The sequence below is a fragment of the Molossus molossus genome, unplaced genomic scaffold (assembly GCF_014108415.1).
Source record: "Molossus molossus isolate mMolMol1 unplaced genomic scaffold, mMolMol1.p scaffold_m16_p_1, whole genome shotgun sequence".
NCBI classification, from domain to species: domain Eukaryota; kingdom Metazoa; phylum Chordata; class Mammalia; order Chiroptera; family Molossidae; genus Molossus; species Molossus molossus.
Genome location: NW_023425344.1, coordinates 181,276,164 through 181,295,696, shown reverse-complemented (window position 1 = coordinate 181,295,696; position 19,533 = coordinate 181,276,164). Strand labels below are relative to the sequence as shown.

At 40.5% G+C, this 19,533-nt stretch overlaps 1 protein-coding gene and 1 pseudogene across 2 annotated transcripts in view; both read right to left on the bottom strand.

Annotated features, from left to right (window-relative positions):
- GANC (glucosidase alpha, neutral C) overlaps positions 1-19,533 on the bottom strand; it is a 92,258-nt gene that overhangs the window by 68,127 nt on the left and 4,598 nt on the right. For both annotated transcript variants that reach the window (XM_036264499.1, XM_036264500.1), the window contains exon 4: positions 10,900-11,027. In XM_036264499.1, the coding sequence (XP_036120392.1) occupies positions 10,900-11,027 (128 nt within the window). The remainder of the gene's footprint in view (positions 1-10,899; positions 11,028-19,533) is intronic.
- On the bottom strand, positions 14,462-17,156 carry LOC118631928 (annotated as a pseudogene).

The window sequence follows — 19,533 nt, the reverse complement described above, 5'->3', positions numbered from 1 at the left end:
AGCAATCAAGGCAGAATAGAAACACTCACAGGTACAACCAACATGCTGATGTTTGCCAGATGGGAAGGGGTTTGGGGAGTTGGGTAAAGGGTTTAAGAAGTACAAATTGATGTAGTCCATGTAGTAATTTTTTCCTTTGTTTCTCTTGCTTTAGGCGTTGTAGCAGTGAAAATTCTGCTGCGTGTGATGTTTGAAATTTTGTTGCCTACATTTTCTTCTAGGATTTTTATGGATTCATGAGTCACATTTAAGTCTTTTGAGTTTGTTTATTCTTGTGTATGGTGGTCTAATTTCACTTTTTTTGCATATAGCTGTCCAATTTTCTCAACACCATTTATTAAAGAGGCTGTCTTTACTCCATTGTATGCTCTTGCCACCTTTATCAAATATTAATTGAGGCCTGGCTGATTTGGCTCAGTAGTTAAAGCGTTGGCCCACAGTCCAGAGAGACCCGGGTTCAGTTCCCGCTAAGGGCACATACCTCGGTTGCGGTTTGTCCCCAGCCCCAGTTGGGGTCGTGTGAGTGGCAACCACTCGCTGTGTCTTTCTCATGTTGATGTTTCTCTCTCTCTCTTCCTCCCTCTCTCCCTCCTGCTCTGTCTGAAGATAAATGCAAAAATGTTTTCTGATGAGGATAAAAAAAAAAAACAAATAAAAAATATTAATTGAGCATATGTCTTGTGTCAATTTCTGGGTTCTCTGTTCTGTTCCATTGATCGATATGCCTGTTTTTGTGCCAGTACCAGATTGTTTTGATTACAGTGGCTTTGTAAGCTTCTGCTCAGCAAAAGAAACAACCATCAAAATGGAAGGGCAACCCACTATATGGGAGAGCATAATTGCCAATGATACATCAGGTAAGGGGTTAATTTCCAAAATATATACTCACACAACTCAACAAAAGGAAAATAAAGAACCCAATTAAAAAATGGGCAGAGGACCTAAGTAGATACCTGTCTAAAAAAGACATACAAATGGCCAAGAGACATGAAAAAATGCTCAATGTCACTAATCAGAGAGATGCAAATTAAAAGGACTATGAGATATCACTTCACACCTGCCTGAATGGCTGCCATCAACAAATCATCAAACAACATGTGCTGGTGAAGGTGTGGAGAAAAGGGGACTCTAGTACACTGCTGGTGGGAATGCAGACTTGTGCAGCCACTATAAAAATCAATATGGTGTTTCCTCAAAAGATTAAAAATTGAACTGCCATTTGACCCAGTGATCCCACTTCTAGGAATATATCCTAAGAAGCCTGAAACACCAATCAAAAAGAATATATGTGTCCCTATGTTCATAGCAGCACTATTTACAATTGCTAAGATCTGGAAACAGCCCAACTGTCCATCAATAGATGAGTGGATAAAAAAGCTGTGGTACATATACACAATGGAACACTATGCAGCTATAAGAAAGAAAGATCTCTTATTTTGAGATGTCATGGAGGGACCTGGAGAGTATTTTGCTAAGTGAAATAAGCCAATCAGAGAAAGACAAATACCACATGATCTCACTTATTTGTGGAATATAATGAACAAAAAAAGCTGATGAACAAAACAGACCCAGAGACACAGAAGTAGGGTTCAGACCGACAAACCTCAGAGGAGGGGTTCGGGAGGAGGGATGAGATATGCATGTATGTGTAATCAATGGACATAGATAACAATGCTTGGGTGGGGGGGGCAGGAGAGGGAGAAAGGTGTCTGGGGGGAAAAAGGAGAATCATCTGTAACAAAAATAAATTAATTAATTTTAAAAAAAGAAGTACAAATTGGTTGTTACAGAATTGTCATGGAGATGTAAAGTACAGAAGAGGGAATATAGTCAGTAATATTCCAATAACTATATATGGTGTCAGATGAGTATGAGAGATTTCGGAATGATCACTTAGTAAGTTATATAATGTCTAATCACTGGGGTGTACACCAGAAGCCAATGTAATATTGTATGTCAAATCTAATTGAAAAACATGATTTAAAAAAGAATAGAGGTTTTTTTTTTAAGAGAGAATTAAATGAGATCATGCAGGCAAAGCACTTGTCAGTGCCTGGCACATAATAAGCACTAAATAACATTAGCTATTATCGTCATCATTACCTTGGTCCAGACAGTAGAGAAACACTAGTGCATAGAATCTTAACATTTTGCTTTTTTCTCATTCCAATCATGTACTCAGAAACTGAGGAAATAGCACTGATTGGATTATTGGCCCCCTGGATTCACAGTGAGATGGAACCAGGTCAGGCCTTTGTTTATCTATCACCTGACTCCCCTCAGTCCCCTATTTGATGGGTGGGCTATTAAAATGTTTTGGGTCCTCAGAATCTATGTAAGCTCAGAAGCAGCACTTAAAACCCTTCCAAGTTTTAGATATTTCTTTCTCTGGTGCATAGTCACCCTGGTGCATGGTCACAGACTTATTTAAGGAAGGTTAAGAAAGATAGTTTGCTCTTATTATATCCTTACAACATCTTTCTCCATAAATTCTAGGCCTACTCCTCAAGGAAATGCTCGGGTTCTGGAAATTAACTCTATTTGTAATTGTTTGAGAGGTTTTGTCTCACTGTCCGTGAAACATAAATAGAATTACTTGATTATTCCATCAAGTAGGACGTCATTCCATGTTTCAGTGTAACAGATTCCTCGATATTATTGTTCACTGCCCTGAGGGTTTAACCATTAAGGCCCTGCTGCATGTTATGGAAACATGTCCACCTTGTCTCTAACAACTAAATGCTGCTACTTTGACTCTGCCACCTGGAGTCTCATCATCTCCACTGAAATCAGGGAGCCCATTTTAATGGCATTATTTCCTACCATTATCTCTAGCAAAAGATGTTCACTCACTACGATGCTTTCCATGTGTTCCCTCATCAATGTATTCCTCAGTGAAGGGAGTTATCTTCTGGATCCTCTTGGAGAACAGGACTAGGGGCCAGATGATCTGTTTACATATGATATATCCACTTCAACTGCTTTATATCCCTAAGTCTATGGATCATTTCTTCTAAAGTCTGTAAAGGAATTTCTAGTATCTCAGCTTCATTCAGCAGAGTTCAACATAGATGAATACAGAATATAGGTAACTAACCAAGCAAATAATTAGAACCACTCCCAGCTAGCATATCAAATTTAGATTCTCTGGTACATGTATCCATGTCAACAAATTTAGTGTGATGCTAAAATTATATTCCTTCCTCTGGTCTAGAAATTCTTGAGAAATCACTTTCATGCATATTTCCCATGTTTTGGCCAATACAGAATCATAAAATTCTTTAGGTGTATAAGCCTTCTCTTCCTGAGTTTGTCTGTTTTTGGCTCCCTAGGCATGTTGGGCTGTGATTCTGATGGTGGGTCTGGAGGCAGTGAAGGGTGGTAGGGGTGAGGCACAAGGAGCACTGGAATCCCCTTGCATGGTGTATTTCAGGTGAAGTCTACACAGGATGTCCAAGCAAGGGAGGGTCAGCTTTATCAGAGAAGAAAGAGCCCCTTCTGCTGGAATGTGAGGCTCAGTGGAATTTGAGGTTTGTATTCAGAGTTATCCAAATCTTCCCAAATGATGCTATTCAATTTTGAGGGGTTCTACCTTTTCCCAGTTAATGCCCTACATTCACAGACCTGATGAAACTTCATTCAACTTTATGGTCTAATTCAGGAAACCATGAAATCAAACTCAGCATCTGATTTTCAGCTCCAAGGACTTTGTGACTACAACAGATATTAGAGACTTTAGATTGTCATAGAAACCTATTAGGTTTCTGACAATACCTTGTGCTAAGAATTTAAAGCCCTGAAACTGCTGTTTTATTTCTTAAGTTCTTTTTTTTAATCCTCACCGGAGGACACTTTTGCATTCATCTTCAGATAGAGCAAGAGGGAGAGAGGGAGAGAGAGAGAGAGAGAAACATCAATGTGAGAGAGACACATCGACTGGCTGCTACCCACACTATCCCAACCAGGGCCGGGGACAAACTACAACCTAGGTATGTGCCCTTAGCAGGAACAGAACCCGGGTCTCTCTGGACTGTGGGCCGACACTCTAACCGCTGAGCCAAACCGACCAGGGCTTAAGTTTTTCATAGTAGCCTGGCCACTTCAGAGTTTTGAATTCTCTTGGTCTTAGTAATTTAAGTAACTTTGCCATGGAATGATGTAGTGTATTACTAGTTGTACTAGCTGCTATGGGTGACATAACAAAATACTACAGACTGGGTTAAACAACAGAAATGTATTTTTTCACAATTCTGGAGGATACAAGTGTAAGATCAAAGCGTCAGCAGTTTTGGTTTCGTCTGAGACCTCTCTCTTCGGGGAAGATGGCCATATTCTTGCTTTGTCCTCAAATATCATTCCTGTGTCTGTGTTAGCTGTATTCTAATCCCCTTTTCTTAAAGGACACCAGTTATTTAGATTAGAGCCCACCCTCATGACCCAATTTTCACTTAATTACCTCTTCAAAGGACCCATATCTAAATAAGTCATATTCTGAGATACAAGGAGTTAGGGTTTTTTTGTTTTTGTTTTGTTATCCTCACCCCAGGATATTTTTCCACTTTTTGTACAGATAGAGTGGGAGGGAGAGAGAGAGAGAGAAACATCGACGTGAAGGGACACATCGAGTGGCTGCCACCCGCACGACCAACCAGGGCCGGGGACAAACTGCAACCGAAGTACGTGCCCTTAGCGGGAACCGAACCCGGGTCTCTCCAGACCACAGGCCGACGCTCTAACCGCTGAGCCAAACTGGCCAGGGCAAGAGTTAGGGTTTTAACACAGAAGTTTGGTAGGGAGCACACAATTCAGCCAGTAACATTGCTATCTGATCCTCTAATGATAATCAGATCCTCACACCCTTCAAATCCAACTAGATCAGCTAACCAACTTCATATTTCCATTCTTGAGTATTGTTGCTTCTACTCACTGCTGATACCACTGACAATACCAACCAAGACTCAACTGTAGATAACAGAAACAACTTTTTTTTATCCTCACCCGAGGACATTTTTCCATTTTTTGTTCAGATAGAGTGGGAGGGACAGAGAGGAATAGAGAGAGAGAGAGAGAAACATGGACATAAAAGGGACACATCGAGTGGCTGCCACTCGCATGACCAACCAGGGTCAGGGACAAACTGCAACTGAGGTACGCACCCTTAGTGGGAACTGAAGCCGGGTCTCTCTGGACCGCAGGCCGACGCTCTAACTGCTGAGCAAAACCGGCCAGGGCAACAGAAACAAATTTGGCTACTTTAAGTAGAAAGTAAATGACTTAATATGAGGGAATTAGGAGCTTACAACATCACGGGAAGGGTTAAGGTAGTAGGTTCCTGTCTGGGTGTCTAGAAATGACCCCTAGAACAATACTACATAACTGTATGACCAACGGAATAATCGGCAAGTTGAGTAATCAGAAGTCACTGTGGCAATTGCTGGGGCTCCAGGATCATGCCACCATTGCTGCAATCCAGAAATCAAGAAACCACTGCACAACTAGTGTAGCTTTAGAGCCATTCTGTGTCTGCCAAATCCATAACAGCAAAATAGGAAACTCAGTTCTGAAATCAAGTTACCTGTAAATGCATCTGACTGGTGGAACCTTAATGACATCAGAAACTAGCTACATAGGAATCTGGGAAGTGGAGAGATGTAGTTTTAGCTCTCTAGCTACTGCACTACAAAGAGATTGGAATAGAAGCAGAACTAATATACCATATTTACTATAAAGCTAATATCACCCTGACCCCCAAACATGGCAAAGATAGCACAGAAAAAATAATACAGCTTTGACAAGGGGTTAATATCCAAAAAACATAAAGAACTCATAGAACTCAACACCAAAACCAATTAAAAAATGGGCCCAGCCGCTGTGGTTGAACATTGCTGGTTCAATTCCCGGTCAGGGCACATACATGCCCAGGTTGTGGGCTGAATCCCCAGTGGGGGGAATGCAGGAGGCACCTGATCAAGGTTTCTATCTCTCTCTCCCTCTCCCTTCTTCTCTCTCTAAAATCAATAAAGAAAAAAAAATTAAAAAATAAACAAACAAAAAAAAAGGGCAAAGTACCTGAACAAACACTTCTCCCAAGAAGACAACATACAGATCAATGGCCAACAGATATATTGAAAAGATACTCGAGGACTTCCGGTCAAGATGGAGGCACAGGTAAACACGGTATCGCGTCCTCCCACAACCACATCAAAGTTACAACTAAACTACAGAACAACCATCATCCAAAACCGCCTGAAATCAAGCTGAATGGAAGTCCTACAACTATGAAAATTAAAGCAGCAGCCGCATCCAGACTGGTAGGAGGGGCAGAGGCACGAGGGGCGGGGCAGCGGCGGGACAGGCTGGTCCCACACCCAAGTGTGGCGGATAAAAATTAGGAGGCTCCCGCCCTGGCCGGTTTGGCTCAGCGGTTACAGCGTCGACGTGCGGTCCAGAGAGACCCAGGCTCGGTTCCCGCTAAGGGCATGTACCTCGGTTACAGTTTGTCCCCGGCCCTAGTTGGTTGTGCGGGTGGCAACCACTCAATGTGTCCCTTTCACATCGATGTTTCTCTCTCTCTCTCTCTGTTCCTCTCTCTCCCTCCCACTCTACCTGAACAAAAAAATGGAAAAATGTCCTCAGTGAGGATGATTAAAAAAAAAAAAAAAAAAAAATTAGGAGGCTCCCTCTGCTGGGAAGGTCCTTCCTGAGGACTGAGGGGTCTCCGTCCCACACCAGGTGCCCCGCTCAGGGTTCCAGTGACAGGAAGAGAATCCCCATAACTTCTGGCTGGAAAAACCAGCAGGAACTGAGGCTCAGGGAAGCTGATGCGGCTGGAGCCCCAGGCAGCTCCCTAAAGGGCCCGCGCATGAACTTATGGGACTCTCTCCCTCTAAGCTTGGAGGGGAGGCAGCTTCACAGGCGCCAGAGACATACAGGGAAGAACTGAGCTGTTTGGCACTGGAGCGAGGGCTGGAGAGGGGGCTTTCTCAGGGACAAACGTGCTGTCAGAGGTCTTTGTTCCTTTAGTAAGCCCTTCCCAGGGGGCGGCAGACAGTCTCCATATCTGAGACTCCAGCAACCTGGCTCACACTGGTAACCCCGCCCTGCTGACTCCCTGAGGCCCCGCCCCACCCCACACAACTTTCAAGCCCACCCAAGCTGTTGCCACTTGCTTAACCATAGGATTGGCTGGTCTCGGATCTTGCTTCAGGTTTTTCCTAAATTCTTTCAAACAAGCAGTATCAGGTCTCAGTGAGCCCCATACCTCTCATTAAGTAATACACTGAAACAAACAGGGAGGCAGCCAAAATGAGGAGACAAAGAAACAGGTCCCAAATGAAAGAACAGAACAAAACCCCAAGAAAAGAACTAAGCGAAATGGAGATAAGCAACCTAACAGATACTGAGTTCAAAATACTGCTTATAAGGATGCTCAATGAACTTAGTGAGAACCTCAGTGAACTTAGGGAGGGCCTCAAGAGCATAAAAAAGGACCAGTTAGAAATCATGGATACACAGAATTGAAGGAGGCATTAACTGAAATAAAGAATAATTTACACAGCTTCAATAATAGAGTACGTAAATCCAAGGAGCAAACCATCGATTTGGAATTTAAGGAAGCAAAAAATGCCCAATCAGAACAGCAAAAAGAAAAAAGAATCCAAAAAAATGAGGATAGTGTAAGGAGCCTCTGGGACAACTTCAAGCGTGCCAACATTCGCATCTTGGGGGTGCCAGAAGGAGAAGAGCGAAAACAAAATATTGAAAACCTGTTTGAAACAATAATGGCAGAAAACTTTCCTAACTTGGTGAAGGAAACAGACATACAAGTCCAGGAAGCACAGAGACTCCCAAACAAGATGAACCCCAAGAGGCCCACACCAAGACACATCATCATCAAAATGCAAAAGGTTCAAGACAAAGAATCTTAAAAGCAGCAAGAGAAAGGCAGCTAGTTACCTACAAGGGAGTTCCCATAAGGCTATCAGCTCATTTCTCAAAAGAAACTTTGCAGGCCAGAAGGGAGTGGCAAGAAATATTCAGAGTGATGAAAAGCAAGAACCTACAACCAAAATTACTCTATCCTGCAAAGCTGTCATTTAGAATCGATGGCCATATAAAAACTTTCCCAGACAAGAAAAAGTTAAAGGAGTTCATCACTACCAAACCGTTATTATATGAAATGATGAAGGGTCTCTTTGAAGAAAAAGATAAAATGTATGAATAAACAAAATGGCAATGAATACATATCTATCAACAATGGAGCCCTGGCCGGTTTGGATCAGCGGTTAGAGCGTTGGCCTGCGGTCCAGAGAGACCCGGGTTTGGTTCCCGCTAAGGGCATGTACCTTGGTTGCAGTTTGTCCCCGGCCCTGGTTGGGTTGTGTGGATGGCAGCCACTCGATGTGTCCCTTTCACATCGATGTTTCTCTCTCTCTCTCCTCCTCCTCCCACTCTATCTGAACAACAAATGGAAAAATGTCCTCGGGTGAGGATTAAAAAAAAACAAAAAAACAAAAAAAACCCACAATGAAATCTACAAACAAAATGAACAGGTAGAACAGAAACATTCTCATAGATACAGATAACATTTTGTTGGTTGCCAGTTGGGAGGGGTGTTGGGGGAATGGGTGAAAAAGGTGAAGGGATTAAGAAGCACAAATTCATTGCTAGACTGACAAACCTCAAAGGGAAAGGGGTTGCGGGGGTGGGAAGAAATAAACCAAAGAACTTATATGCATAACCAATGGACACAGACAATAGTGTGGGAAAAGGTGGGAGCAGGGCGGGAGTGGGGAGGAGGGGGTCAATGGGGAAAAAATGTGGAACATCTGTAATACATTCTACATTCAACAATAAAGATTTAAAAAAAAAAAAAGATACTCAACTTCACTAGCTATTAGGGAAATGCAAATAAAAACTACCATAAATATCACCTCACACCTGTTAGAATGACTATTATCAATAAGACAAGTTATAACAATTGTTGGAGAGGTTGTAAAGGAAAAGGAACCCTCATTTACTGCTGGTGGGAATGTAAACTATGAAAAACAGTATGGAGGTTCCTCAAAAATTTAAGAATAGAGTTACCATATGACCCAGCAACCCCTCTTCTGGGTCTACTTGAAAAATTTGAGAACATTTATTTGCAAAGATAAGTGCACTCCTGTGTTCATTGAAGCACTATTCATGATGGCCAAGGCATGGAAACTACTGATGTGTCCTTCGATAGATGATTAGATAAAATAAGCTATGGTACACATATACAATAGAATACTACTCAGCCATAAAAAAGATGAAATACTGCCATTTGTGACAACATGGGTGGATCTTGAGAATGTCAAACTAAGAGAAATAGGTCAAACAGAAAAAGTGAAGAACCATTTGATTTCACTCATGTAGGATATAAAAGTGAAAGTTATAAATAAACAAGGTAAACTAATAAAAACTCATAGACACAGAAAAAAGTATGGTGGTTACCAGAGGGAAGTGGGGAAAAGGGGTAGTAAGGGTAAAGAGAGTCAAATATATGGTGATGCAAGAAGATTTGACTTTGGGTGATGGGTACACAGTGAAATATACAGATGATGTATCATAGAATTGTACACTTGAAACCCATATAATTTTATTAACCAATGTCACTACAATAAAGTTAATTTTAAAAAGTATGCATACACACACAAAGAAAACTAAAACTAATTTTACTTATGAACACAGATATAAAAATGATCTACTAGTAAAGTAAATACTCCAGGATAGTAAAAAATATATTATGGCCAAGTGTAAGTGTGTGTGTGTGTGTATCATTTGCCAAATTGCAAAGCCTTGAGAACAGTCTTTTGAATTCCTGTTTCCAAAACATTGGCATGTAGTACCAACTCAATGAATAAATGTATTTTAAATTTATGATGGTTCTACCATAACTGAATTTCTCCTTATAATCTTGTGATCATTTTATTTTATTTTATTTTTTTTATCCTCAGCCGAGGACATTTTTTGATATTTTGTTCAGATAGAGTGGGAGGGACGGAGGAAGGGAGGGAGGGAGGGTGAGAGAGAAAGAGAGAAACATCCACGTGAAAGGGACACATTGAGCGGTTGCCACCCACATGACCCAGTCAGGGCTGGGGACAAACTGCAACCGAGGTACATGCTCTTAGCGGGAACCAAACATAGGTCTCTCCAGACCGCAGGCCGATGCTCTAACAGCTGAGCCAAACCGGCCAGGGCTGATCTTTTATTTTTATGGGAAAAATAATCTACATAAAACAATGATGATGTAGTAAAAATTAAAGCATCTAGCATAATCTTATATTCCTTTAGGGGAATAATATTTGAAAAATAACAGAAATCAACATCAACAGGCAGAACTAAGTTGAAATATCACTGGAAAGTGTGCTGAGAAGTGATAAAGATTCTGCAGGTATATGAAAATGCTTTAATCCCCAAAGATTTTTTTCACCTAGACACTGATTATTAATTAATCTCTGCCTCTAAATCAAATTACATGTTACACAGCCAAGACTACCCTTAATTAAAAATGAGTCAATCTAACTGTCAGCATGGGAGTTTGGCTACTATATTAGATCTCTGGAGCCCTGTTGCTAATCTGAGTGAGTAAATTAAATACTACTTCTACTTGCTCCTAAAAGTCTGGTTGATCAACTGTTTGCATTGTGAGGAGAGCAGGGATCAAAAGCTTCAGCTCTGTTCATTAATAAGTGTTGATGAGTCAAATGGTGGATGATGAGAAAACAGAATGGATAATTTACAAAATGGAAACTAACTCTGCAAATTACTGTAGATTTGAACAAAGTAAGAAGTGCATACAAAATCTACTATTTAAGGTATGACAAAATAACATATTGAGGCTGTATTCAAGATATCTTGATCTTGGCTTACCTTACAGTACTTGGCTTACTTGTGAGGACATCGGGAACTTCATACCTGGGCTTCAGAGGAGTCTCTTCAGTGATTTTAAGCCTGAAAATATTTCCCTCTATACCAAAAACTTCAGCCAAAAGAGGAACCTGGGTACAGACATATGACATGAGTTTCCATAGGTTACCCCAGTGATGGTCAGTTCTAGTTACTGCAATAGCCAAAAACTATTGTCAAATGACAATAATTAGAAAACTATGTCTAAATCATTACAGGCCAAGAAAACTGGAGAATAATGGCAGTCATGGAGAAAAAAGCCCCCCAATCTATGTATGTACTTGCTTGGATATCTGTGGTAGAGACAAGAAACACCTTCTATATGTTCTATGGCTAGGCAAACATGTAATTGTCTGGACCAGGGCCTTTAAGAACTAAAGGGTCTCTGTTAATAATTATATTGGATTATAGGCATAAACTGAAATAGCTCTTGCAAAATTGGGACATATGACCACTGTACCTCTGACAAACTACAGTTGTCTAGAGAATAATAGTTTGATATTAAAACTAGAGTTAACTGGATTCCCAGCTGAATGAAAGATGAAGGGAAACAAGACATAGAATAGAATAGAATAGAATAGAATAGAATAGAATAGAATAGAATAGAAAATAGAATAGAGTAAAACGGTCATCATTGTGGTTCTCGGGACCGCAAGCCGATGCTCTAACAGCTGAGCCAAACCAGCCAGGGCTGGGGTTCTCTAGAGTATAGGTAAATGAGGTTCGTTGCACTAAAATCAAAGTACTTCCTGTACACCTGGGCATATGGCCTTGGGAATTTTCTCAAGAGTCTGAGACATTCTCAGCTTTCTTAGGAGCCTTGGGAATTTAGGTAAAATTCTGCTTACAATAGGAGATGGAAACAACACAGAATTGTAAAGAGAATACAGAATTTGAAACACAAAACAACAAAACCTAGTGAGTAAAAGGGGCTGAATTAAGGTTATAAAGTGAGGCATTTAGATTGGAGACATATTTTAAGACTGTGGTTTTCAGCTGTGTGCCGTGACACACTGGTGGACTGCAAATCCAAGTGTGATGCCACATTCTGGTTATAACTAGGGACATCTATTGTTACTATGTCTATTAATTGAAAGGCTAAGCTGGGTAGGCTGTGTGACATAGCACTGAGCAGGTACAACGTGGGACAAGTAAGAGATAGAAAGTAGGAGAATACCAAAGTGGTACCAAAAAAACCTCACTTTGAAGAATATAGAAAAATAGTTAGGGCCCTTCAACAGTAACATGACACTGAAGAGTAACCAGATAAATAGGGCAATGGCTGTGGCTGCTTTAACAGGCATTTTTAAGACAGAGTTATGTTGTACTAGTAATCATATTATAATTATTTTCCCCAGATTTATTGAAATGTAATTGGTATATAACACTGTGTAAGTTTTAGGTGTACAATGTGTTGATCTGATATGCTTATATACTGCAAAATAATTACTGCCATAGTCTTAGTTAACACCTGCATCATGTCTCATAATTATCATTTCCTTTCTGTGGTGAGAACATCTAAGATCTACTCTTTTAGCAACTTTTAAGTACGTAAGAGAGTATTATTAACTATAACTACTATACTGTACATTAGATCTCCAGAAGTTAATTCATCTTATGACTAGAAATCTGTAGTCTTGGACCAACATCTCTCCTTTTCTCCCGCTCCAATCATACTATAATTATTGCTTACATGTTTAAAGTTCTATTGTAGATTTGAATTAGTATGTTGTCAGATTCTAAATTTGAAAATGTGACTAGCTCTGGCTGGTGTGGTTCAGTTGACTGAGCATTGTTCCATGCACCAAAAGGTCGCCAGTTTGACTCCCAGTCAGGGCACATGCCCAGGTTGCAGGCTAGATCCCCAGTAGGGGGCATGCGGGAGGCAGCTGATCAATGTTTTGCTCTCACATCAATGTTTCTTTCTCTCTCTCTTTCCCCCTCTCCCTTCCTCTTTCTCTAAACTATCAACAACAAAAAAAACACAAAAAAGAAAATGTATCTAAAGCTAAAATCCTGTTAGATTACATATTTGCTCCCAAATTAGACATATATTTCCATTGAATTGAATTTCTCTCAAATTCAATTCAGCTAACTTTTATTTGGCATCTAATACTGTGTTGTGCTGTTTGTTGTGAAAAGGATGGCTATAGTCCTAGGGAGATTGCAATTTACAGACAAAATGTACATAGTAAACATAAAGAACTAGCGATGGAAGAACAAGGACAGTGCTGTGGGAGAACAAGGAAGGGGAGTATTAATGATGACTATAAGCAGAGGGATTCTGGGACATCTCTAGAGGAAGAGGGTCTTGAGCAGGGCCTTCAGGGACTTTGGGTAGGCAAAAATGGGCAAAAAAAAAAAAATGCTAAGCACAGGGTATATGGGTTGTTTGTCTACATATGATTAACAAATTGCATTTGTTTATGTACTAGGAGATCCTTCCAGTTTTAGTAAAATAGCTTTTTTTTTTTTTTTTTAATTGCTTTTTAAAACCAAAGACTGGTCTGTATGTTTTGTTCTTCAGGCTGCATCTAAAGAAAAAATCCTAAATTATATGAGAGGAAGTGGTAATAACCCTGCTTTTAAAGTAATGACCTTATGCAACCAAACATACAAAGCAGAGTCAAAGCCCCATTCTGTTGTCATTTTAACTTAATAAAGCAAGCCAACTGTTCCAATTAGGTAACCCTTTTCAAGGTCAGTATCTAGATTCATTCTTATCTCTAATCACCAACATAGCTTCGTGTTCCAAGCAGATCATTTCCTTAGACCTTAGTATCCTATGACCTGGCTCATGCTATTTTTGGTGGCTTAAAAAAAATTTTTTTTAACAGCAGTGGACTCTCAGAAGTCCAATAAGTAAAGCTACTCAGGTTGAAGATAGTGGGGAGTAACTCACAGCCCCCTAGTTTTAAGCCCCCTCCCCTCCCTGCATGGAGCCCTGCAACACCTCCATGGAATCCTCAGGGCTCTGTGGATGACAGTTTATAAACCACTTCCCTGTGCTTCTTAACTGCCAGTTATTACCCAATTCTTCCACCAAAACTTTGCTCTGTCAAAAAGTCTGCACATGAATGTTATGTTCTTCTATCTAAAACAATATACAAATAAATGATCCATTCTCTTCCCATTAGTGATGACTAGGAATGACAATGAAAAAAATATGTTAAGAAGATAAGTTAAGGAATTTATATCACTTACACTAAAAATTATTTATGTTAATACTTAGATAATACACTCAAATTGCTGCAAGAGGATTCACGTAAAATAAGTGAAGAAACACACAACTAAAATTTTTAAATCACATGGGACAGCATGGGCTTTACTCCCTAAAAATTTAAGAAGTGTAAATGTTCACCTACACAGAGAAGATGAGCTAAATCCTCAGAGAAAGGAATACATTTTGGAGGTTCATTTTAGTACAAGTCTCTACTTGGTTTTCTATGAACCTTTATTCAGAGGCTTACCTCTCATAGTCTGGGAAAGAATATTAATTTCCTTTTCGTATCTTATTTCTCCCATACTCAGTACAAACTTGGTAGTTTGACATTCATAAGTCTAGATGTTTTGGCCACATGGGCAAAAATATCAGACAGGTTGTAAAAATCATAGTGGTAGAAACAGCCTTATCTATATAGTCAAGTAGTGGCTTGATCACAATTATATGAAAACTTTGTGTTCACCCAGAACTGGGAATCCTAACTAGTAGAGACTGTGACTGAGATAACAAATGGTCCTAAAACACACATTTAAATGGCAGTGGGTATTAAGAAGGGAAATTATGACCCCATCAAGTTCTCCTTGATGGATAGAGTTCTTGTTTTTTTCCTCTGGCACCAGGTCTCTCTACTACACTATAAGGAACAGTTAATCTAGAAGAGTGAGCAATAATCTCTCTCAGCTGTTGATCAAGACCTCCCAGGATTCACAGAAAGGTCTAAGATTTCACTAAATTGCTGTAGGGCACCAACTGCCCCTTCCACAGTTGCAGCCAGTTGGTTTATTGCAAGCACTGATTCTCTACGGAGAATATTAGCAAGTTCACACCAGGGCTAATGCCCACTCCCCAAGTACAATTAGCCTGTCCAGGTGTGCTTCTGATTGTTTGGCCAGTTTCCAAATTAGCTGCCTGTTCTGGATATTTCTGCAGAAACATTATTGGTTAACAAACGGTAGTTGTCCCTCATTTGCTGAGGAGGTGGCTGGTTGGGCAAAGTCCCATTTCTGTAAGGTTTAGATGAAGAGGCAAGGGGTAACCTCCTGGAGAAGCTGCTAGAAGTGTTGTCTCTGTTGAAAACTTGCAAACAGGCTGCAAAGAAAGTAAACATATCGTGAGAATGCATCAAAGTTAGCAATATGAAGTAGGTCAAAGACAGGTTTGTGGCTTTTTAGCTAGATTCAAAAAATAGCAAACATTTTCCTGCTCTGATGTCGTACGACTAGATCTTCTGTGTTTTTAAATCCAGGTCAAATTTTCACTGAAGGTAAAAAGATTGATAGCAGCAGCAGCAGCAAAAACAGTTCTAAAAAAGCAGACAACACTTTACTGATAACTCCTTTCTCTTTAGATTTTCTTCTGGAAGTTTCTTTATCAATATCTACCTTATTATTCTGTCATCAGAAATAGGTAAGATACTACATTGGCACCCTATTGAGAAAACTTTTGCATTTGAATCTGCAACCAACTCTTCTTCAAAGTGTAGATGTCCAGAGTAGGATTGGGAGACAACACACAGGGCAACACTTCAGTTCGTACTATAAAATTACTGGGTCTCATGAACATCATGTTTGCTATGGACTGAATTGTGTCCACCCCCCAATTCACATGTTGAAGCTCTAGCCCTCAGTGTGATTGTATTTGGAGATGGGGTCTTTGGGAGGTGATTAGGTTCAGATGAGGTCATAATGGGATTAGTGCCCTTACAAGAAGAGACCAGAAAGGTTCAGATGAGGTCATAATGGGATTAGTGCCCTTACAAGAAGAGACCAGAAAGTAAGTGTTCTCTCTGCCATGTAAATATACAGTAAGAAGGCAATCTGTAAGCCAGGAATAGGGTCCTGGACAGACCCTAGATTTTGGACTTCCAGACTCCACAACTGTGAGAAATAGATTTCTGTTCTTTAAGATATCTAGTCTATGGTATTTTATATGGCTGCCAGAGCTAAGACCATGTTGAATGAAGCATGGTTCTGTTTCCTGGATGCTTAATAGGAGGCTGATTGGAGGTAGGGGAATGGGAAGAGGATTGGGAAGGATTTCAAAAATTAACAACAGATTTTGCTAATAAAGTTATTGCTTTAAGTGTTTTTAAGGGTATGGGGGAGGCAGGCATGAAGAGTGCTGGGTTTGTCAGAATCTGCCTCATCAGTGAAATCTGAGAACTGTAGCTGTGAGCTGAAAAGGATCCTCTTAGACTTTGGCTCTGTCTCTCTGAACCTGAAATAAAAAACTGTTATTCTGAATAAGTGGATGTATGCAGCTTGTTTTAAATCTCCAGACCACACCCATACTATAACCTAATGTGCAATCACCATGAAACACCTATCTCATCTCCAAAATAACCTCTAACAGAGGTTCCTTGACCATGCAGTGAGTGGGATACAAGGTTCAGACAACTTTAAAAAATCGTGTCTGGATCTTTTTGGTCCCTATCAAACTGACAGAGGGCATAACATCTTAAATCCCTATTAGTCATCTCAGCTCCAGGTGACTATGAGGCCATTAAAATGGAGCTCAGCTCAGAATTTCAGGGTGACCTCCCCAAAAGTATACATTTGCATGCATTTGCTTGAGATCAGAGCATGTGGCTTCCTAGGAAGCCCTGATATTTCCAATACCTGAAAATGAAGTCTGTTCCAAGGGTCCTCAAAGTTCTCAGTCTTGTGAGCCATGTTGCTGACATCCTGGATAACTTGTCCTTGCTTGCTGAGCTCCTCAGTTTGACCCTTCTGAGCCATGTGTTGTCTTGTGCTGAGATCCTGTGGGTTTTCCTGGACTGTGGTTTCTTTTCCATTAAAGGCATCATCCAGATCTGGTGGGTTCTGGGTCTGGCATCTGATCTGAACAGCATTATCCCTCACATTTGCAGGATCCAAAGACAGGTGTGTGTGGAGAAACTGATCCATAGTCTTATTATAAAAGGCCATATGTGGGGCTCTACCATTAATTGCACTGGTATCAAGCCGTACTGAGAGTTTGCATTTTGGCCCACACTGGTATTCAGGGTGCTTTTGCCTCAGCATGTGTCATCATGACACTGACTGTTCCAGTGGTACTCCATATACTAAGCCTCCCCAAGGATGGAAAGGAATGACAGCTACAACTCTCTAGGGTTAGACACATTGGAGAGAGGACAGCAAATGAATAAATGACAGGAAAAATGAGACAGGAAAGGTACCTGACATTTGGTAGCAGGCCTAATGACTCCTGGAAGGTCTCTGGTGGACTCTTTGCATTTCCTGGAGCCAGCTGCCTCTGCTAACCCTGAATACAGGTGTCTGGCTGGGTGTCAGGCTATTAGACCACATGCAAATGGCAAGTGGCTCTCTAGGAAAGAAATTACTGCTGCCCCATGTTTTCCCATGAATAGCTATCAAACTAGGCTACAAAAGGAGATTTCGATCAGCAGTAGAGGATCTATGGCTTCAGGGGTATCAGAAGCTGGGAACTCAAAGGGGACACATTTTTCCAGAAAGAAATGGGTGGTATAAGAAGCCTCACTAAATTTTGGAGAAAAGCTAACCATCCCATCTGTGTGGTTAGGAGAGATGAACTAAGAGCACTGCCCCCATAAGTATATCCTTAAGTAACCAGAAGTTGGGGACAGGGAACAGGGATAGAGAACACAGAACTGTTGATATGATTCTAGTCTCTGTTTTGAATTCAGGCAAGGAAGCTATGTTAGAAAATTCTGTACCTATGAAATTTTATTTTTATTAATTTATTTTTGTTACAGATGTTTCTCCTTTTTACTCCTCGCCTCTCTCCTCTGAAGTTTGTCAGTCTGAACCATACTCCTTTCTATGTCTCTGGGTCTATTTTGTTCATCAGGTTTTTCTGTTCAGTATATGCCACAAATAAGTTAGATTATGTGATATTTGTCTTTCTCTAATTGGCTTATTTCACTTAGCATAATACTCTCCAGGTCCCTCCATGTAGTCTCAAAGAATACGAGATCTTTCTTTCTTACATGTAGCAGCCAAAATCTTTAAAACTTCATTAGGAAGATAGCCTTCCTCATTGTGTAATTGCTTCTCCTGTCTGGGAATAAGTTGGGACCCTTTACTAAATTAAAGGCCTTACAAATGTTATAGGGAATCCTCTGATTTTACGGGGTAATCTTTGTTCTGTCTTCTCGGAGGAGATTCCTCAGTGCGGTACTATAGGACCAGAGCTATGGTAGTTGCAAGGAAACCTCTCACAGCTTTGCAGTGAAAGTGGGGATTTCTTCTTAGTCTGCTTCCCCAAAATTGGATTTTTTAGGGGGTTGGTGGAGTTACTTGCTAAGCTACTAGGAACCTAGAACACCTGGTTTTAACTACATCTTTCAGTTTGATGAGTTAACAATTAAGACAGATTGGTCTGGAAGACTTTAGAAGTTTAGAATGCCTTTCAAAGATGGGGGAGGATCTGAAAATGAGGGTCAAGTTGGGAGCGTCAGGTATTTGTGCATAGTCACACTTCCTAGCCCAGCCCATAGGACCTTCTCCATGACTGACCCATCTGAAGTAGTCTGGTGACTTGACAGGTAAGGAAAAGGACTTAGAATATAAAATGCTTTAACCTTTTCAGTATATAAAAACTATGATGATCTGCTAGTGAAGCAGCTTGGGAGATGGAACACTTGTGACTTAGGTTTTTCAACTGCATAGTCCCTTGCTTCCTTTGCCCACCCACATTTTGAGGTATTGTCATTCACTGAATCTGCACCATGCTCATGCTGCACGCCCAACGGTATATTGTGTAACTGTGATAGAAAGAGCATGGGTGCTTGATAGAGTCCACAGATGCAGGTGAAAATTCTGGTTACCAGCTGTCACTAGTAAAGATTCTGGTTACTAGCTGTGGCTTTGAGCAAGTAACTTTTTAGACTTCAATTCCTTATCTGTGTGGAGGGTGGCTGAGCCAAAATTGGTGATAATACAATGTGCTTTTTAGATGTATTATGAAGACTAATTAAAAGGAATAACAGCCCTGGCTGGTTTGGCTCAGCAGTTAGAGCATTGGCTCACAGACCGAAGGATTAGGGGTTTGATTCCCAGTCAAGGGCACATACCTGGATTGCAGATTCAATTCCCAGCTCTGGTTGGGGTTGTGTGGGAGGCAACCAATCGATGTGTCTCTCCTATACTGATGTTTCTCTCTCTCTTCCCCCCTCCCTCCCTTTTACTCTGAAAATCAATGGAAAAAGATCCCTGGGTGAGGATTAACAAAACAAAAAAGAAAGAAAAGGAAATAATATTTGTAAAACATCTAGAAGCACATCTGGTACACAGAAAATCTATATTGTTGATATTCATATTACTTTTACAGTAATGTAAGTGTAGCTATGAAAAAGATTATAGTATTGCTCTAACAAAATTTATTTTTAAAAC